General features: G+C 35.2%; 1 protein-coding gene across 1 annotated transcript in view; it reads right to left on the bottom strand.

The window, feature by feature from the left end:
- The window catches only part of LOC111160970 (5-hydroxytryptamine receptor 2C), a 301,641-nt gene that overhangs the window by 163,034 nt on the left and 118,308 nt on the right, over window positions 1–20,299 (bottom strand). Inside the window, exons 3-4 of the mRNA XM_022524383.1 lie at window positions 6,368–6,482; window positions 881–1,194 (exon numbers count right to left, since the gene is read on the bottom strand). Of these exons, the coding sequence (XP_022380091.1) occupies window positions 881–1,194; window positions 6,368–6,402 (349 nt within the window). The 5' untranslated portion in view covers window positions 6,403–6,482. The remainder of the gene's footprint in view (window positions 1–880; window positions 1,195–6,367; window positions 6,483–20,299) is intronic.

Here is a 20,299-nt window from a genome sequence, read left to right on the forward strand (position 1 = left end):
CAATGTCCATAACCCCCCCCCCCTCTCCCAAACCCCCTCCCCCACAGCAACCCTCAGTTTGTTTTGTGAGATTAAGAGTCACTTATGGTTTGTCTCCCTCCCATTATCTTGATGAGCCCTGAGACATTTATAGAATTGCTGAATCATTGTATTGTACATCTGAAGCTAATATAACACTGTATGTTGAATACACTTGAGTAAAAAAATAAAATGTGACATGAATAAGGTAAAGGGATAGCAGAGTATGAAAAGGAAAATGAAAAACCTCTCTAAAATCAATATTATAAAAATTCTGAATGCCTGAGTTTTATTGTGATGTGACCTTGCACTTATATAATTATTAATTAATTAGTTATCCCCATCACCTTGTGAAAACATAAATTGTAGACCCCATAAAGAATAGCTATTATTGAGTGCATATTATGTGCCAAGCACTTAGTTTGCCAACATTTAAAGAGATTACTTAAAATACATTTATTAAGGATGAGGAGTCTCTTTTTCTTTCTTTGTGTAAGAGATGATACTAAGTATGTGTACCCCCCCCCCAAGAACATAGAGGTGAGAACATGTTTCTGTCACTGTCCCATTGTATACATTAAGGCAACTATCATTGTTTATAAGGGAGACTGAGCAATAGAGTGTTTGTGCATGATTTTAATATATTGTAAAATGTCCGTTTTGCTTTTTGAAGACTCTGCTACTGATTTATTTAATAATATGATAAACACATCAAATTTTTCTGTCACACAATTCACTTTTTTCATCATTTTCCAAATGATATAAGTAAAATAATTAACTCCATGAATGTTTACTATGATACCTGACACAAATTTAGGATATAATCTGAGATTAAAAAAAAAACTAATAAAATTGTACTTACCATAAAGGATTGCAAGCAGAGACAGTGGCATGACAAGTAGTCCCACTAGCATATCAGCAATGGCTAGGGACATTAAGAAATAGTTGGTGGCATTGTGCAGTTTCTTTTCCAAGCTTACTGCCATGATAACGAGAATGTTGCCACCTATTGTCAAGATTATTATGATGACGATTGAAAGTGCTGGCCAGTTTTGTACCCCGTCTGGGAATTTGAAGCGTCCACCATCGGAGGTATTGAAAATGTCAGTTACTAGAGCTGCAACAGGGCTCACAGAAATATCGCATTGCCAAACCAGTAGGCCAATTAGGTGCACACTGAAAAATTAAGAAAAAAAAATCAGATACATATTACATTGTTTATATGAATAAACTACTTATACAAAACATTAGCTTTTCCTTTAGCAACTCTTATCACATCACCGTCATCATTTCTACTGCCTTAATTAAATCTCACTATTTCTTCTTTCTATCCAAGGAATATTATGAGTCAGACACTTAGTTTATGGAGATATACATATATATCTATATATATATATAGATATATATAACTAAAAATTATCTGTATTATAAAACTGCATATATGTAATCTCATTTGATCACACACAACAACCTTATGAGGTCAGTATTGGTTTATATTCATTATGCAAATGATGAGTCTGAGGTTCAGAGAGGTTAAGTAACTTTCTCAAGGAAGAACAGCCAGTAAGTGGCAGGGACAAGGTCCATACCCAGGTTCTAGTGATTTCAAAGCCTGTATTTTAAACTATTACTTTATATAAGCAATATGAAACCACAGTGTTGTTTGATTTGCTCTAAGGGTCTATTTTTATATTTTTTCAATATTAATTTCTTCTTGATCCCTTCTGAGACAACTGACAACAGAATGAAGAGAGATTTTCCCTTAAGTACCCAGTACTCTGACAAGAAAATTGCACCATTGCCTTTTTTAATCTAAAGCTAAGAAGGAATAAGTTGTCATCAGACAAACTTCAGGCAAGATATTAGAAGAGGCACCGTGGGCTTGGGCCATAGCGCATATTCATTTCTTTCTAAAACTCTTTTTACCTTCTCACAGCTACAGAGTCTAGGCTGGCCCATACATATTAATATCTGTGCTGTAAATTTTCCTTCTATCTGACACTCTCCTCATTTCAGTCCTATGTTTTCTGGGCCCTGTTCTAGGCCAGAAAATGATTGATTTGTGGTGCTGTTGAATTCCTATAGGTTTGTTGTTTTTCCTGTGTTGGATGCAAAGTCTCTTAAGTCATTTAAACTGTGCCTCTCTCAGGAAGGTACTTTCATAGACTCTACTAGTAAGAATATCAGGCCAGGTGGCAAATAATGTAGGAGAAGCAGACAGGGCTATGTTTTGTGCATCCCAAATCAACTTCCCCCATAGTGGTGTGGGATTTATTCAGGTTACATATATTAAGTGTCCTCTCAAGGTGTGTGTTCCTAAAGGATCTAATAAAACTAATATTTATTTTTATTAATGAAATAGATAAGAAAGGCATATTATTTCCTGCATAAAAACAAAGATTATTATTTGAAAATGTTTTTGTGTATTGTATGTTCAATAGTAGTTATTTTATAAATATTAAGCAGCAACTACACTACAGGTAGTGGTTGTTAAACCTTGTTATTATTTATAGAGGAGGAAATTTTCTCTACTCATACAATTACATGCTGAATAATTCTTTTTTTTTTTTTTGCAAGACTGTTGAAGTAAGGATCTTTCTGGAATTGGGGAGATTGAACACATGACATTAAAACATCTATAGTCTGAGTTCTTCACATAAATGGTTTTATTTCATTATCTTATTCACTTTTTCTTTGAACTAAAAATGTTACCTCTATACAGAGAAAATACATGTGTGATTTGATTAGCTTATCATTTATTATCAATCATCAGAGAAATTTACTGTAGTAAAACTGGATGATTATGATAGCATAATGATATCATATCTACAACATTATACACACATACATGCACATACACCATACTTTCTAAATGTACACTGGAATGCTTGGCCTGAAAAACTATTAATGTTTCAAAATTCAAGTAAAACACTGTAATAATTTTTTGGAGTATTTTAAAATTATTTCTCTTAATATCTTGGTAATATACTTTTATGTCTTTTAAGATAATGAAGAAATCATGAAAATATTTTGGCTTTCTCATTCTACAGAGGGTAGAAAACTAATATTTTAATCATTTTGCTTAAAATAACTTCCATATTAGTCGAAGTTACCTGACATTCTAAGCCACATGCAGGTGGTGATATACATAGTAATTTTTATCAAATAATCAGTAAATTATTGTATCAAATAATCAGCAAATTCTATTTCCTGGAACATAAAAAATAAGTTAAAATTATATATGTTTCAAAAAATCTATATCATAAGTAATCTGTGATGAATGCGAGTAGAAATTATTAAAATAAAGGACCAAATAAATAGAAGCAAGTTATTTGCTCTCGGCTTTGATTATTCTGTCACTATATTTGCTGCATTGGGCATGCGGTCAATTTCCTAACTTCATGACCTCAATGATTTTTTGACCAGTCACTTAACCTCTCAGAGCATCAGTTTCTTCATCTGTAATACCTATCATGTGATTGTTGGGAAGACTAAATGATACATATAAAGTCCTGAAAATTGTACCTTTGTCATAAGAGGCCCTCAGTAAATATTGGGGCTTACTTTCCTTTTGCCTTCAAAGTTAAACAAAAATAGTTTATGCTAACTATACCCTGACTCACGTATTTCACAATTGGTGATAATTTAAATCCTGATTTTATTTTAATAAGATACTAATTTATGCAAAAAGTGTCTCAGACAATAATTTTAAATCTGGGTCTTTCCTGGTTTATCTGATGAAGAACGTGTCCTTCTAGCATTTAAAAAAAAAATTCTAGTTTAAATTAGCTGATGATTATCTCAGCTAGTCCTGTAAGAGTTTATGCTCATAGTAAAATGTTGCATCTTCAATTGTCAAGTATAGAACAATAAGTATATTTATCCTTCAGAGAGTAAGGTCCTAACAGAATATGCATCCAACTTGAATTTTCTAAGCAAGTTGTAAAAACATCAAAGTCCTTTTGTATATTTCTCTAAAATGACAGAGGGGCACCTGGGTGGTTTAGTTGGTCAAGCGTATGCCTTTGGCTCAGGTCATGATCTCAGGATGCTGGGATCGAGCCCTGTGTTGGGCTCCCTCTCCCTCTGTCCCTTCCCGCCACTTGTGCTCTCTCTCTCTCTAATAAATAAATTTTAAAAAATCTTTAAAAATGTTAGAGGAATGCAGGATAAAATTGCATGTAAAAAATACATGAAATACTATTGGACAATTATCAATTTTAAAATTTGAGTGTCTTATTATGGGTAGGAAAACACTTGGGAGTGGTTATCTTGCCTACCTCTGCTGGCCAGATATATTTTTAATTTTCATGAAAGAGTCCATGGGACAAATACTGAATTACTGAGGAAGCTTATAGAATCTAAATATACCTATTGTGAATTATAAAATAATGTTACTGGAAAGATCCTAAAAGAGTATTTACTTCAGTTTCCTGGTTTCAACTCAAATAAATTTAATACATTCTTACTGGGTGCTACTATAGGCAAAGTATTATAATTTTTTATTAAAGTTCAATCTTATTTTCTATAGTTTTGTAATCAGAAATTGGCTATATTATAATGAAACTTAACTTCTAATATTTACATGCTTCATGAAATATATACAGTCCTTTTTATAAAAGAAGAATAATGTAGGTCTTAACCTTAAGTTAATTGTTATTAAGCCCACAGAAGTCTCATAAAATATGTACACAAAAACTACAATTTCTCCCTGAACAATGCAACCAACTTATGCATTGATACTAAAGGTTTAACAAACATATAATTTAATGTTCCTAGTAACCAAAATGATAATTTGATTTAAAAGAGTGTATGTTTTATTTTTTTATTTAGTTTTTAAAATTTTTTATTTGAGAGAGAGAATGAGCGAGATAGAGAGAGGATGAGAAGGGGCAAGGGTCAGAGGGAGAAGCAGACTCCCTGCTGAACAGGGAGCCCGATGCAGGACTCAATCTTGGGACTCCAGGATCATGACCTGAACCAAAGGCAGTAGCTTAACCAACTGAGCCACCCACACGCCCAAAAGTCTGTATGTTTTAAATGCACTGCGTTTTTGCATGGCATATGACAACGGGTGTTTTTAAAGATTTTTTATTTATTCATTTGACAGATAGAGATCACAAGTAGGCAGAGAGACAGGCAGAGACAGAGGAGGAAGCAGGCTCCCCGCTGAGCAGAGAGCCCGACGCGGGGCTCGATCCCAGAACCCTGGGATCACGACCCGAGCCGAAGGCAGAGGCTTTAACCCACTGAGCCACCCAGGCGCCCCACAACGGGTGTTTTTAGAACAGGTGAATTACCATCCATCCAATGCAGGGCTGGGTCTCACAACTCTGAGATCGTGACCAGAGCCCAAATCAAGAGTCGGTCACTTAACTGACTGCACCACCCAGGAACCCCTTCCCTTCCTTATCACTATCCTTCATCCTTTCCTTTTCCTGTCTGCTGTTGTTCTCTTGGAATCACACATCACTGAGACTACCATCACCACAATTTTAAAGGACATCCAAGATGGGCTATAGTGGAGCATACTGCATATTGTGGAGGATCCAGTGTTGATGTACTTTATATCTCTACTACTCCACAAACTTTTTCCTGGGTGAGCTCTTTTACAGGACTGATGGAGGAGACTGTAGGAGCAAGGGGATTCAAGGTTTCTCAACTGTAACTGATTAGAATTTACAGAGCGCTGAATCTTTCTTCCCTGTCCCATTCCTCAAAGAGTGGGTTTGGAGGAAACCAACCCAACATTTTATTAAGTTAAAAAGAAGATATACCTGGATTAGATTACATTTAGAATTGCTCAGTACTTGAATTCAATTCTTATCTCCTTTATGTGATATTCTATTGACCTGAACTACTGGATCATTGTAGCAAGACTTTGGAAGATGCCATTGTTTTCCTCTGTCTAGCTACATCACCCAACCTCTACTCTCGGACTTCTTACTCAACCATTCTTTATAAAACCAGAAACATCTTGTCCTTTTGGCTGTTTAGTTCATGCAGGAAGAAAAAAGAAAGACAAGAAAAGAACCTTTCTCATTTCTACATTTTAACCATGGAGAGAGGAGCCATGACCATTGGAATTATTTTTGAATTTAAGATATAATTGCCATATATTTATTTGAATACATGAGCAGTTTTGTTTAACTGAAGTCTAAGTTATTGGGTTTTTTTTCCAATTATTTTTGAATAGGGAACATGCATTATGTTAGTCTATGGGTTGCAGGTCACTTGTGCAAATTGAGGCAAACATAGCTGAATGATCATAGAAAAACCTCTAACATTTTTGTTCAAGCTACCATAAAAAAGTTAACTTTTAAAAAATAATAAGTAATAACATCCTTACAGGAACGAATGCACCGCTTTCCTCAGGTTCACCATGATTGCTTCAGTGTTAAGCAACCAAAGTTTAAAATTGTGAAGAGGAAATTTAACAGATTGGATTCATAATTCCATCCTTTCTGGGGAGAGAGAAAAAAAAAGAAAAAGAAAATTAGTTAAAAGTCCAAATAACTTCATAACAGCCAATTAAATAAGCTTAAATATATTTATTAAGTGTTAAGAAACAATAGTACAAAATTTAGCAAACAGGTAAGCATGTTATATCCTATAAGTGATAAAAAATGGCAGAGAATATATTTTTCATTTATTTACCAATATACAACCATCGTAGATTTTTTCTTTCCTTTTTTTTTTTTTTTTTTTTAGTTTTTCAGAAATTTCTTGTATACACTTTACTCATATGGGGCTTCTACTGAAACTTCTTAGAGTACACATAGCTTCAAAAAAGTGTTTTGAGAAAAAATTAAGAATTTATGCTTAATCGACAAGCCATTTGGGGAAAGTTTGTGATGTAATAATTAAGCAACATGTATAAAATACAAAGGTTTCATCTTATAAGAACACGGAAAACTAAAATAAGTTGTAAGTATTTCTATGAAGTGAACATATTTTGTACATTTCTTATTTATTTTCTTCAAAGAGAAGCAATCTGCATTTACATAGTTTTATTTATACTTTTGCATTAACCAACAATATTCTCTAGAGGGCAGCACCATATTTATACCAAAATAAATGAGTTGATCAGGTTTACTATATTAAATACAGCAAACACCCTATGTACCAGCTTGTTAGTATCCTACAGGTAATTATAGTTCAGGGCACATGGAAGAATGCTAAAAATGCAAACAAAAGGTCAGTTGCACAAGATGATGCAAACAAAAACCTTAATTTCTTTTATTGATTAAGAGGTGACAATGCATCCTAAAGGTATTAGGAAGGAAACATGAAAACTCTCCAAACAACTTATCAAAGAATTTCAGAGAGAATGCCTTTAATTTGTATAGGTTACTTTTCAAGGAGTTATTTGCAAAACCCCACCAAATATTTCTGTAGCCAGTTATTTAGCAATTAGCACTCACTATATTCAGTATGCTAGAATGTTCACCAATGTCAATGTAAAGATTGAGAGTGACATGTGCCACTCTCTAAAGATGTTATTGCCACAAAGGTGTGCAGCAGAGTGGCACATGTCACTATCAATCTTTACATTGATATTGAATGAATACTTAGTGTAAATTCTAGTGATTAACATAGAAACCCTTTGTTTTTTTTTTTACTGCCAGGAGATTCCTAACTAGAAACAAAGTGGGTAAACCTCTCTGTTCTCTATTCCTGGTTTTCTATATATTCAATTTTAGGATTTTGATTATACTCTCTTCCTGCACCAAACATCTAACTGAATTCTTTTCTGGGATCACAGGCTTTTACAAGAGTCTGGATTGTGATGTTAGGTTTGTATGCAGTGGGCTGTCAATGAGAAAAATATAGATGCTCTGGGGGAGGGGAAGAGAGACTTGAATAGCTTGAGAATGTGGAATAACATTGAAAAATCATCTGTTCTGTCTAATTTAAAGATATTTTCAAGGAATGTAAAAAAAATGTGTTGATAATCTCTTCTAGTGTTTTCTAGTTCCTTTTAGAAATTTGGAAATAAAATTTTACTGGAACAAATTGTACCTCCCGATGTTTCCCATCTCATTAATAGTACTATTATTCTAGTCATCAAGCTCTATGAATTTAATTTATTCTCTCTTCTTGTCCCCCACATCTCACTTGTGAGTTCTATCACTGTTACCTACACAGAAATATAGTTTCTCTTTCACCACGATAATGCATAAAGTATGGTCTCCAGTGTCCAGAAACAAAATATTCCATGGAAGAGATAAAGTGACATTCACTAGATCATTAGTCATACCGTTTTTATCCCATAAAATGCTGCCAGACAATGCATAAATCCCTTTTCTTAGGAGGTCTGGAAATAAGTGACAGAAAAAAAAATGGTACAGAGAGACAAGAAGGTCTTATTTTGCTTCTATGCCCTCAACAAATACTAAAATCCTTCTTTTCCCAATATTAAAATACAAAAATTATTTTTAATTTTTACTTTTCAAGTGTCTAAAAATTAATATAATTTAAAAGTTTCAAAGTAAAATATATTTCATTCGAGTAGATTATAACAAAACTATTTGAAATTGTGTTTGCTATAGCTTGATATGATAATCATCTCGTTAAACATTGTATCTTCCATATTCTCAGCCATGGTAAAATCGCATTATTGTTATTCAAAACACTGTGTTTCTTTAAAATTTAATCAGTGTTGTCATCTTTTTTATATGTATATTTTCCTGTGAAATATAAACAAGAAAACAACAAATATTCTAACTTCCAATTTTGTTAATTGAGGAGAGTAAGTAATAATCACAAAAGTATATTGTGTAAACAGATCTTCAATTTATTAACAAAAGTACCTTAAGGGCAAAATAATATCTTTCTATACTATTAAAATTTGTATTTTATTGAAACCTGACTAAACTGGTTAGAAAATGCCCCTTGATTGGCAATAAAAGCTTAGAACTATGATTTGATAGATAGGAATAAATTATATATAAATTATGTCAAGTAAGTAATGTTACATTACATGTTTCCCCAAAGGGCTAAGATACTGTGGTGATATTTTGCAATGAGAAATGTTCTGTGGGTACTTCTACAAAACCTCCTAAAGCCTTGGATAAGATAAGTTAAAAGAAACAAACAAAAATAAGAGAAACAATAACAACAACAAAACCTATACAAACCAACACTAATTAAACACTCTGATCTGCAAGATCTCAGACTCTGCCAATCTTTCATAATGGAATTCTCATCGTTGTTGAACAGAAAAACAATACCTGGGAATTTAAGTGCTCAAATTTGAGAAGACTTGTGTTTTAAAGAATTAAGAAAAAAAATCACTGGTAGGATACCTGGTAGAGATTCATTTTAAATGAGAATTTATATGGTTCTCATAGAAACTATGTTTGGTCATGTAACAATGTCAAAGTATTATATATATAAAGTAAATCACAGGTTAAATCATACATATAAATATGTACATATACACTTCCTTCATTCATTGGACAATAATTTGATGGTTTGCTTGGAAAACCAGTGCTATATTTTCTTTAAGGGATACCTAGTTTTCCATGTCCATTTGCCCTTCAAGTGGTGAGGGATCTATGGCCATCCTTGTGGTCTATAGAATACTTTATGTTCAATTCGTTTGTGAAAGACTACAAAGATGAGAAAGGGAAATCACTTTTGCATGTTATCTCAGTCTTACACATTTTAAATTTAGCTTATGAAAGAACTTTCTCGTGGCTCTGTATTGTGAGACGCAAACAACAAAGAAAATCCCAAGATTTGGACTCTAGTAAAGTCATCATTGGGGATTAGGTTTAAGAGTCAAGTTACACCAGTAGAGAGTAGACATTAAGTTAGAGAACAGGAAAAATGAAGGAGGGCAGCAAATAGAAATGGAAAGAATAGGCAAAAAGGAAAATGACAAGGGAGACTGGTCTGAGAAGGAGCAGAGTCATACTGTGCGACTCGTCCAAAAGAAGATTGCCAGTGACCTTAGCGCCATTTAAAAAAAGTCGTGTAGAAAGGGTCTAGAATGAAATTGGATGAAGGGGGAGAGAAGAGGACCATCCAGACAAGAGGAGGTAGTAGGTGAGGAAAAGGAATATGTTCAAAGGGTTTGTCCAAAGCAGCAGAGGCAGATCTGTGCTAAATATGTGCTAAAGACAAATTTTTGAGAGAAGGAGCCATAAAGATGTACTTTCCATGTAACTCCCACATTCCTTAGCCAAGTTCTGGGTCCTCGACTGATGGAAGGGCAGGAAGAGGGAGAGACTTGAGGTTTAAGGTGTGAAGTGAAAAGATCCTAAGAATGAGAATGAACTGTGGTTTTATCTAAATTGTGTTTGGAGAAAGACAAGTCTATGACTTCATCAAAAATCCCAGACATTTGCTTGCATCTTCAAAGGCTAACCAGTTACGATTTGTTTTTACTATCATCTTTCCTACCCTTTGACACGGAAGAAAGATTGGTCATGTTTCAATCACATTTCCTGTCCTCAAACCGCTTCCTAGTCATTCTTTTCCAGACCTGGTTAAACATAATACTGATAAAAATAGTAAGAAAGTGCCAGTGTTTTTACCTGATGCTTTAACAAAATTTGGAAGTAATAGGTTATCCCATTAAAAAACAGTTTACATTAGATTTCTGGAAATCCCATGAGCTGATTATAGTGATGAAGCAGCTTATTTTCTCTTATAATGAAGAGATTAAATCTGACACTGAATGTTTTAAAAACTATAGAAGAGGCAGTCAATTGAGATCATTCTTGTCTGGCTTTTTATAATAAAGCATTTAAGAATTTTATAATTAATAACAAACGTAGAGGTTTAATTTTTGGCAGTTTCCATTGTTCAGAAATTATGGACTTAGGATTCGAAACTAGATAAACTGATATCTAGTTTTTACTAGGTAAAAAGTGCATTAGTTAGAGATGTTCAGATTTCTCCTCAGAAGACCATGTTAATGTGGCACAGATTTACATTTTGGGGGGAAATCTTTTAATTCAAAAACTATTATATTATAAAAAACATATTATATTATATTATAACACATATATTATAATATTATAATAGTCAAAAACTATTATAATATGTTATATTATTATATTATAATATTATAGGAATTTTCCTTTCAACTTCAGATGCACTGTAGGGATTTTCAAATAAAACGTAAAATTGTCATACTAAAAAATTCCCCTTTGCCAACTCTAGTTAAATCAAACAATAGCCATTTATGATTTTAATAAAAAAGTACTATGTTATGCAGTTATTGTAATCCATGCAATTAAAGTCTATTCTTTCACGTCAACACAGGATATTCAAGCATGTTAAGCGCAGTTAGAAATTTATTTAACTCCATTTTAATGAATCCAAATCTTCTACCTTCAAGTGTAAGGTCTTGATTTATCCCAGAATTGTGAATTCATAAAACTTCTAGGGCTGAAAAATTATGAGTGATCAAATAATCCAGTCCTTGGCCTTCAAACAGGTCTATACTTAAGCCACTTCAAGAAATGCGATAATTGATGTTCTTCAGAACGACCTCCAGAAGAGGCAATTTTATAACCTTCCAGTGTTTAGCAATCTGCTTCCCAGAAAATCATGTATTAGGCAAAAAGCCTCAAGCTAGGAGACTTCAATAGAAATGATTTGTTTCTTACTAAGTTGAATATAGATCTCTATTAAAGTATAATGCTCTACTAGCAACTTGCTCACCGCGTCTTTTCTTTGACTTGTCCGAGAACGCAGTGACTCGGACCCAAAACTGGAGACCTCCTCATGATGAGCCATAGGGAAGTCTAATGGTTCTGAAGATGCAATTTTATATGTTGGGTGAATTTAAAATTTCCTCTCCAAACTGAGACGCTTTCGAAAGTAAAGGGCGAGGGGGTATTCACTGGACAGGACTCCGGGCTTCTCCTGGACATGTCATTAGAACTGGTAATAAGGTGATTATTTTATCGAATGCAGGTGTAGTGTAATTTCCTTCCCTCACTGCCTTAAGTTAATGACAGCGGTTGTTCAAAGAAATTTAACTGTTCTTCTTGTACTTGGAATTAAAATGAAACATGAAACATTTTCTCATTATTTTAATTTACTAAATGCTTCCTTGTGTTTTACATATTTTATAAGAGTGATTACTGTAAATTTAGTGAGACTTCACAAGATGGTTAACTCCAAAGATCTACAGTTTATAAGGCCCTAAGTTTTTCCCTAGCTAGACCTATTCCATTTATTGAAATAATACTTTAACAACAGAACCCCTTCTAAGTTTAAAGAGTTAAAATAGCTACCCAAATTATTCCGTGATAATAGTAACAGGCATTGAGAGAGTCTGTCTTATGGGCAGAGTGCCCAGTATTGGAAGTTGCTTTCTCCATAGGTGGTAGCAGAACTATCCCTGAATATTGTCAGCATGAGTATCCATGTAACAGAGTAAACTGAAAGCTTTTGAACAGCAGAGCTCACAGAGCAAACCATATGCTAAATCTCTGTTTTGGAGACCCGATTTACAGGGCTGAAAAACTGTATAACAGCATCTTATAACGGCATCTTCATGGGGTAGCAGACAAGCTAGACAAGGTCTCTGCTCTCACAGAGCTCACATTCTAGCAGGAGATACAGACAATAAGCATTTAAACACATAAGTAGAATAATTCTGGATTGTAAGGATTGCTATGGATAGAATGAAAGAGCACAATGGGATAAACAGAGACTGGGGGAAATACTTGAGATGGACCTATGTACGCAGCCATAACTTGGGGTTAGATATTTAAATATATATATGCTGTAGTAATAATAGTAGCCAGCATTTGTTGGTTATTCTCAACCACAATAAAAAATACAGTTCTTTCATACTGGTAAGTTTAAGCACATAATCAGCGTCTCTGATGGGAACAGTTCAAAATTTTCTGTTGGTTTGATTTTAATTTTGCAAACCAGGGTGGGGGGACGCGGGGGACACCTCTTCATCTTTTGCTAAGATACTTAAAACTCAATTCAGCTGCAAACTAAAGTGTGTTCCCACTTACATTGGTGTCTCCTCCCCCATAAGCAACTCCCACTTTCTATTTCATTAGTTTAAGAGATCACAGGCTTTTGGCTATATAGCAGGCCTTCCTTCTGGCGGTAGAGGTTCCCGTAGAGTTGTGAAAAGCGAAAAGTTCAATCAGTTGCCCAGATGTATTTATTGCCAAATAACGGGGTACTTGGATACATCTGGACAGCCGAATGAACTCTTAACTCCTCATCTTTCCAAAAGCTCTTCATCTCACAGCTCCAGAATCACCTAGATAAAGGGAGAAAAACAAAAGTCCACTTGGCAGTGGAAGGATCAGTCTATTTATGGTTCTGCTGTCCCATTAAAAAAAAACAACAACACAAAAAACACGTGAGTCCTACTTATGCTTTATAACTTATTACATAATGCATATAAATCGCCAAAATACAGCAAGACTTAAAAATCACAGGTTAATGGCATGACATGAAACAAATACGTAAAATTGAGTCAAAATCAAAATTAATTGTATTAGCAATTTATATAATATAGAATTCATTCTAGTATCATTTAGTACCTTAAATGTTAAATATATACATAACACAGCATAGAAGAGTAGGCTAGGAGGTTGGAGACACAGGTTCTAGCCCTGACTTGTTTGATGTATGACTTAGGATAAGTCACTGGACCAATTCGGGCCTGAGTTTTTTCATCCATACCATGAAGTTGTTGTAATAGACAATCTTTATCTGTTCTGGCTCTGAAATGCTGAGATTCAAGTTGTTTTTCCTAAAAGCTTGATATTATTTTATGCTATTTTACAAACAAGATGCTTCAACCCTCCCCTTTCGCCCCTCATTCTGCTTATTATGCTCGCTCTCGTTCTCTCTCTCTCAAATAAATATATAAAATCTTTTTTTTAAACAAGATACTTCTAAAGAGCTGAGCTTCGTTACAATTAAATTCTACTTCTTGTTACTGCCAATTAAATGTAAGACATGACATTCACCCACAACGTCTTGATTTGAACGGAGTGTGAAAGCGATTTTTAACTTCAGTATGTTCCTAATGCAGCCGACGTGTCCCACAAATTTATGTGCATGCATTCTGTCCTATTTCTTCTTCCTACTCCTTAAATGAATCTGAAATGTGTGTCTCATCTTCAAGAGTTAAGAGACTACACAGACTCACAATAAATTTAGCAGAAAACTTTTTAATTGCAATTATCTGATTTTAAAAAATCTGATGCCTAGAAGATAGAAGAGTGAAGTTTAAGAAGCAATCGTTAGATTCGTGGCTATCGAAAGCTTGACTTCTGCTTTAAAGGTTTAATGCTCAACTAATACCTGTTTACCGTTTTGTGTACTCTTCTTCCTTTTTATTTATTTATGGAGAAAAATAGTACTTCAGTTGGACAACTTTGAAAATACTGTTTCTTGCACCAGTTCTGTGAACTTTATACCAGATGGTGTCAATATTTAGAAAAACAGATCTGCCTATTTTATAACTCCTCTCAGTGATATTAAGCTAAAATATCAGACCACAAATGACATGTAATGTTTTCACTTTTTTTTCCTAACTAGATGCGTGAAGAATTCTGCTAATTACTCTCCCAGAGTGCCTCCTGTGCCACTCAAGTTACAAAATAAAATCTGTCAGGAAGTTCAAACCAACCTAAATCTTCAAATCCTTTGGTTCATGACTTCAAAGTGTGTGTGTATGTGTGTGTATGGGGGGTGGGGAATGAAAAGAAAGCTGCTATGGGTATACACATCTTACTATTATCATCCTCCAAAACACCATCACTTCATAAACTCAAATCATCTCATGATGAGGCAAAGCCCTTTTGAGTGGATGAATATTTTCATTCATATTTTCCAAGCAGGAGAATTAACTTCCCTAATACTAAAAATCTACAAAATACGGAACACCGCAAATTTGGAAAAATGCCATTGGTGAAATAGCAGATGCTTCATAACAGCAAAAACTGTTTTTGACATTTCACCAAAAGATTATATATAGGCAGTCACGATTGTTCCACCCACTTGTGGACAGTAGAGACATAATTTCCTATCACACAGATTTATACCATAATATAGACCAGCTGTAAGCAATTTTGCTAAAATATCAACATGTTATTCTACAGTTTTACCCACAGTTAAGCTAAATTTGAGAAGAAAACCAACAGGGGTGCCTTCTATTGTTACATTTAAAGGACTGTTCCCAAGGGCACCTGGGTGGCTCAGTCAGTTAAGCATCTGCCTTCAGCTCAGGTCATGATCTCAGGTTCCTGGGATCAAGGCCCTCATCGGGTTCTCTGTTCAGCTGGAAGTCTGCCTCTCCCTCTCTCTCAGTGCTCTCTTTTTCGCTGTCTCTCAAATAAATTAATTTTTAAAAAATCCTTAAAAATCAAAAATAAATAAATAAGCTGTCCTAAGAAGTCCTATTTTCTTGTTTTATAAATGACAATTTCTAGATTAAATTACAGGGCCTTATTTTTTTCAAAGTGCAGGTGTTGTGCTACTATGTGTCAGACACTGTGATAATTAGTTTCACCTAATTTAAGTTCCAAAACTCACTTTAAAGGAAAAAGAAATTGCTAGGTTGAAGGAGGTTAAAGCATTTTTTTCCTAGAAAATTGCAAGTTTGAGATTCTAAAATTTGGGAAATTTTTTTTACAAAGCACATTTAGGAAGATAATATAAGCAAAGAGTTTACGTGTTCATCTAGACATTGTTCCGGGTGCCTGAATGGCTCAGTGGGCTAAAGCCTCTGCCTTCGACTCAGGTTATGATCCCGGGGTCCTGGGATCGAGCCCCACATCGGGCTCTCTGCTCAGCAGGGAGCCTGCTTTACCCTCTCTCTCTCTGCCTGCCTCTCTGCCTGCTTGTGATCTCTCTGTCAAATAAATAAATCTTAAAAAAAAAGACATTGTTCATTTATTTAACTCATTTATCTAATGCCTACTATGTGCTTGGGATTTATCTAATACCCACTATGTGCTTGGGATTCTAGCCACTTGGGATTGATGGGGTTCAGGGCAGGACACCTCAGAATATGCCATTTTGGCATGTGGATTATTTGAGTTGAAGGCAATCAAGGCTCAACAGACTCAAAATGAGCTTTTTATCTCCCACTTAACTGTCTAAAAAAATTTAGATAGGGAATCTGTACCAGGAAGACAGCTATCACTAACTTTTTTGTGCACATCAGGAAGACTTTTCCACCTGGAAGGCAAACATATGTTTACCAAAAATGTGTTCCTCCTATCTCCTTATGAATTGTCTTCCTCCACTACGAAGTCTTAAACCCCAACTCCCTTCTCCTTAGCTCAAGACTGCACATAAACCTCAACTGCCTGTCAGTGGGTCTCATATCGTTGGGGAACCCATACATATCAAATTAAATTTGTTTCCCCCCTGTTCATCTGTCTTATGTTATTTTGGTTATTAGAACAGCCGAAGAACAGAGACGGGTAGGGAAAAAATTTCCCCTCCCAGACAGGATACACCAGTAAATGAAGCAAAGCCCCATGCCCATATAGAGGTTACATTCTTGTTCTTTCTACTGATTACTAATTATTTGTTAATTGAGAATTTGTGGTAAAATCTATAATTTTTAACTGTTTTCAAGGTTTTTATTCATCTCTTCCATTGGTAAAGGAATAGAGGTTATGCAAGCTACTTTTGGCAAATTACCTTGATCCTTAAGGTTACTAAGATATTTGTGATTATATATTCACTACTATTCTCTACTCAAACTTAATTTCTTCCCACCATCTGCTGGTATCAGGGATCTAAAATAAAATCTGTTGTTACTGTATTGCTTATATTGTAAGAAGGATTCCTTGAATTTTAAAATCTAATTTTAACTTACTAAAATATTTTGGTCCAGATTAAAACCATCTGTATAGAGAAGCAGCTAAAAACAATGCAAGCCAAAGATAGAAGTGTTGGCAATATAGTGTCTCCACAGCTGAATTTATTATGACACACACACACACACACACACACACACACACACACACACATATATGTTTGAAAAATTCTACAGACCACAAAACACCTGCTACTCAAAGAAAGCCAGAAATTATTCTAAATGGTCATTGCAGTTGACTTACCAAAAACTGAGAAGTTACATTCATGAAACAAGTAACCAGCTCGTGCCAATATTTGTGGAAACTTATTCATCAGCTTCCCACATACCTTTTGGCAAGATACTTTGCATCTGGCAGTAGAGAAGCTGTCAATATAAAACTTTATAAAGTTCATGCCACTGAATGTGTTATTATGGTATGCCCTGGGAGGTGTTACTCTCTAAGTCACCATCCGTCACCCTAAAATAAGTAGAGAGAAGAATAAAGAATCTTCTCGATTGGGTAATCCCTGTAGAAATTTCTCAGTATGAAAAGAATGTAAGAAGGGGATGCACAATAATTGTTTCCATGTATTATTTTTTTAAAGATATTATTTATTTATTTGACAGAGAGAGAGAGAGAGATCACAAGCAGGCAGAGAGAGAGGGGGAAGCAGGCTCCCCGCTGAGCAGAAAGCCCCATGTGAGGCTTGATCCCAGGACCCTGAGATCATGACCTGAGCTGAAGGCAGAGGTTTAACCCACTGAGCCACCCAGGTGCCCCTCCGTATATTAATTTATTACTATATGTCAAACACTGTGGGAAATACTTTATATACTTTGTCTCCTTTAATTGTTACCGTGGCAACAGTACAATAGCAGATTAAAAAATAAATTGACATGTTAACAAAATACCAAACACTGTTAGTAAGTGGTAGAGCAGGATTCAATTTCAGAATTATTCACTCCAGGGTCTACATTCATTCACTCTATACCACTAACCCTTAGAGTAGTTCTTTGATTTCTGTAAGAAACTATACAGTTCTCTAAATTGCCAGTCTCTGTGCCTACTAAGTATACTTTCAGGGAAGGTGTTGAAATGGGCCACCTGAAGACCACCCAGCTTCCTGTTTTGATAGGTGAGGAAGCTGATCCAGAAGAGATAAATGATCCATCCCGTCCCGTATCCTTACGTTAATTGTTGTCAGTACCAAGATTAGAAGCAAATCTCCTATTCTCTTTCCAGTCCTTTGATGCTGAGCCTTATGGGGAGCAAAGGGCCTCTAAGAGTCACAGATGATGGAAATCTCACTAGTTTATGCAAAACTTTAGTACTGATGTCTCGTGCCCTCCCTTTAAGTGAAAGAGATGAAAGAAATGTCATAGACTACAAAAATGCAGTAGAATGCTCCTTTGGAATGCATTCCTTAACACCTGGCTCTTCAAATATTCCAAAAAGGATGTCAGGCTAAAGGCAAGGGAAAAAAGGAAGGGAGGAAGGAGAGGAAGAGAAGGGAAGAAAGAAGGGGCTAGTGAGGGGGAGAGAGAGGGGAAGGAAACAGAAGGAAGAAAGGGAAAGAAAACTGTTGTTCTCCAATCTGTATTAATTCCTAGTCTGGAAGTCCCACATGGTTGTGTTATGCCTACTGTTCCAGGGACTAACTCTGGCAGGGATATGCTGGCAGGACTATCCTCAAACATAAGTTGTTTATGCAAAACTTTGTTAAATCTCACAGTTGCTTTCTTGATCATGTAATTTACCCAAAACAATAGCACGGGAACAAAGTGATTTTTAGATACAATTAACACTTCCCTGACTCAGGCGGAAATGTAAAGAAGGCAGTTTTTTTTTTTTCCTGTTGGAAAACATATTCAGACAAGTAGTATGGAAATAATCCCACCAATGAATAGTCTTAGATTATTATTTTAGTACAGTTTGGGAATTTGGCATAACTGACGTAATTGTAGGCAAAGCAAAACTCCACTAGGGAGGTTTTAAATAGCAAGAGAACATAGCTTTTAGCTTTGGCTCACCAGAATTAACCCAAGGGATTCACAAGATGACACTGCCTTTGATCTTGCTAAAACTGTTTGCCTGTGCCAGTTGCTTTGAAAGCAGACATTCCTTTGAAGCAATGAAGTATTCAGTTATAGTTGAGTCTGCCAAATAATGCCTTTTCTGTCTAGATCACATAGTTAAGTACCCATACAAAGTCTTTGGTCCATTATATATATTTTTGAGTCAGGCAACTCACTTTTTGAGAACATTATGTCTCTAAAGCTTTAGGAGTAAATGCATACAGTAGAGGGAGAAGCTGACTTTAATTGTTATTAGAGGAACACATAAGTATGTTGCATTTGAATGAGCACAGATTTTTGGGAGCCAAAGATGGAAAGATGAGCCCAACTTTTACTTCTTGAATTCTTAACTTTGGGCAACTCAATCCTTCTGTGCCTTTGTGTAATCTAGTGTGAGGCCAAAAAGCTGGTAAATATGAAATTGCTCTGTGAAGAGCTAAATGACTGGCAGATATTAAAGTGAAGACGTATGTTTATGTAATGAGTAAGTGCATTTTCTCAAATTAGTCTATGGAATTATCTGATTATTTTAAAATTATGTTCGGAGTAACATGATTAGTTACCAAGCTATTTTAGTTCACATTGATTACTTTCCTAATATGCAATTCTAATAAAATATATTCTTTTTTTAAAAAAAGATTTTATTTATTTGACAGAGATCACAAGTAGGCAGAGAGGCAGGCAGAGAGAGAGAGGGGGAACCAGGCTCCCTGCTGAGCAGAGAGCCCCGATGCGGGCTCGATCCCAGGAGCCTGGGATTATGATCTGAGCCGAAGGCAGAGGCTTTAACCCACTGAGCCACCCAGGCACCCCATAAAATCTATTCTTAATGAAATAACTCACAATAAACATTTATATTCTCTAGATTTTTTAAGTTTGTCTTCAAAGATTGAGGCAAATCAGTCAGAAATGGTTATAATACATGTATCTAAATCATCTTACCTTGAAAAAAGGGGCAAAGGTGACATCAGAAAGAATGTTTTGCATCAGACTAAAATTGAAATTTGTAGGGTTCCCATGATATTCAAATGAGGAGGATACCTAAACACTCAGAATTTACACGTATAGGGAAAGAAACAAAGTCGCTCACTTAAGCCATGAACTGCAGAGTGGAAATAAATGGTTTGTCAAAAGGCGAAGTTATTTCTTATAAATAGCTCTTTAGCAGCAGGTTCAGCATAAATACACTTTCCTGTCAGCTTTAGTCTCCTTATAATAGGCTGGATTATAGTACCATCTCAGGATAGTAACATCAATAGTGTTTGGCAATCTAGTCAAGAGAAAAATGGTACCCAGGGGCACCTGGGTGGCTCAGTCAGTTAAGCGTCTGCCCTCAGCTCAGGTCCTGATCTCAGGATCCTGGGATGGAAACCCAAATAGGGCTAC

The sequence above is a fragment of the Enhydra lutris genome, unplaced genomic scaffold (assembly GCF_002288905.1).
Source record: "Enhydra lutris kenyoni isolate GAN:26980312 unplaced genomic scaffold, ASM228890v2 scaffoldscaffold80, whole genome shotgun sequence".
Classification (NCBI taxonomy): Eukaryota; Metazoa; Chordata; class Mammalia; order Carnivora; family Mustelidae; genus Enhydra; species Enhydra lutris.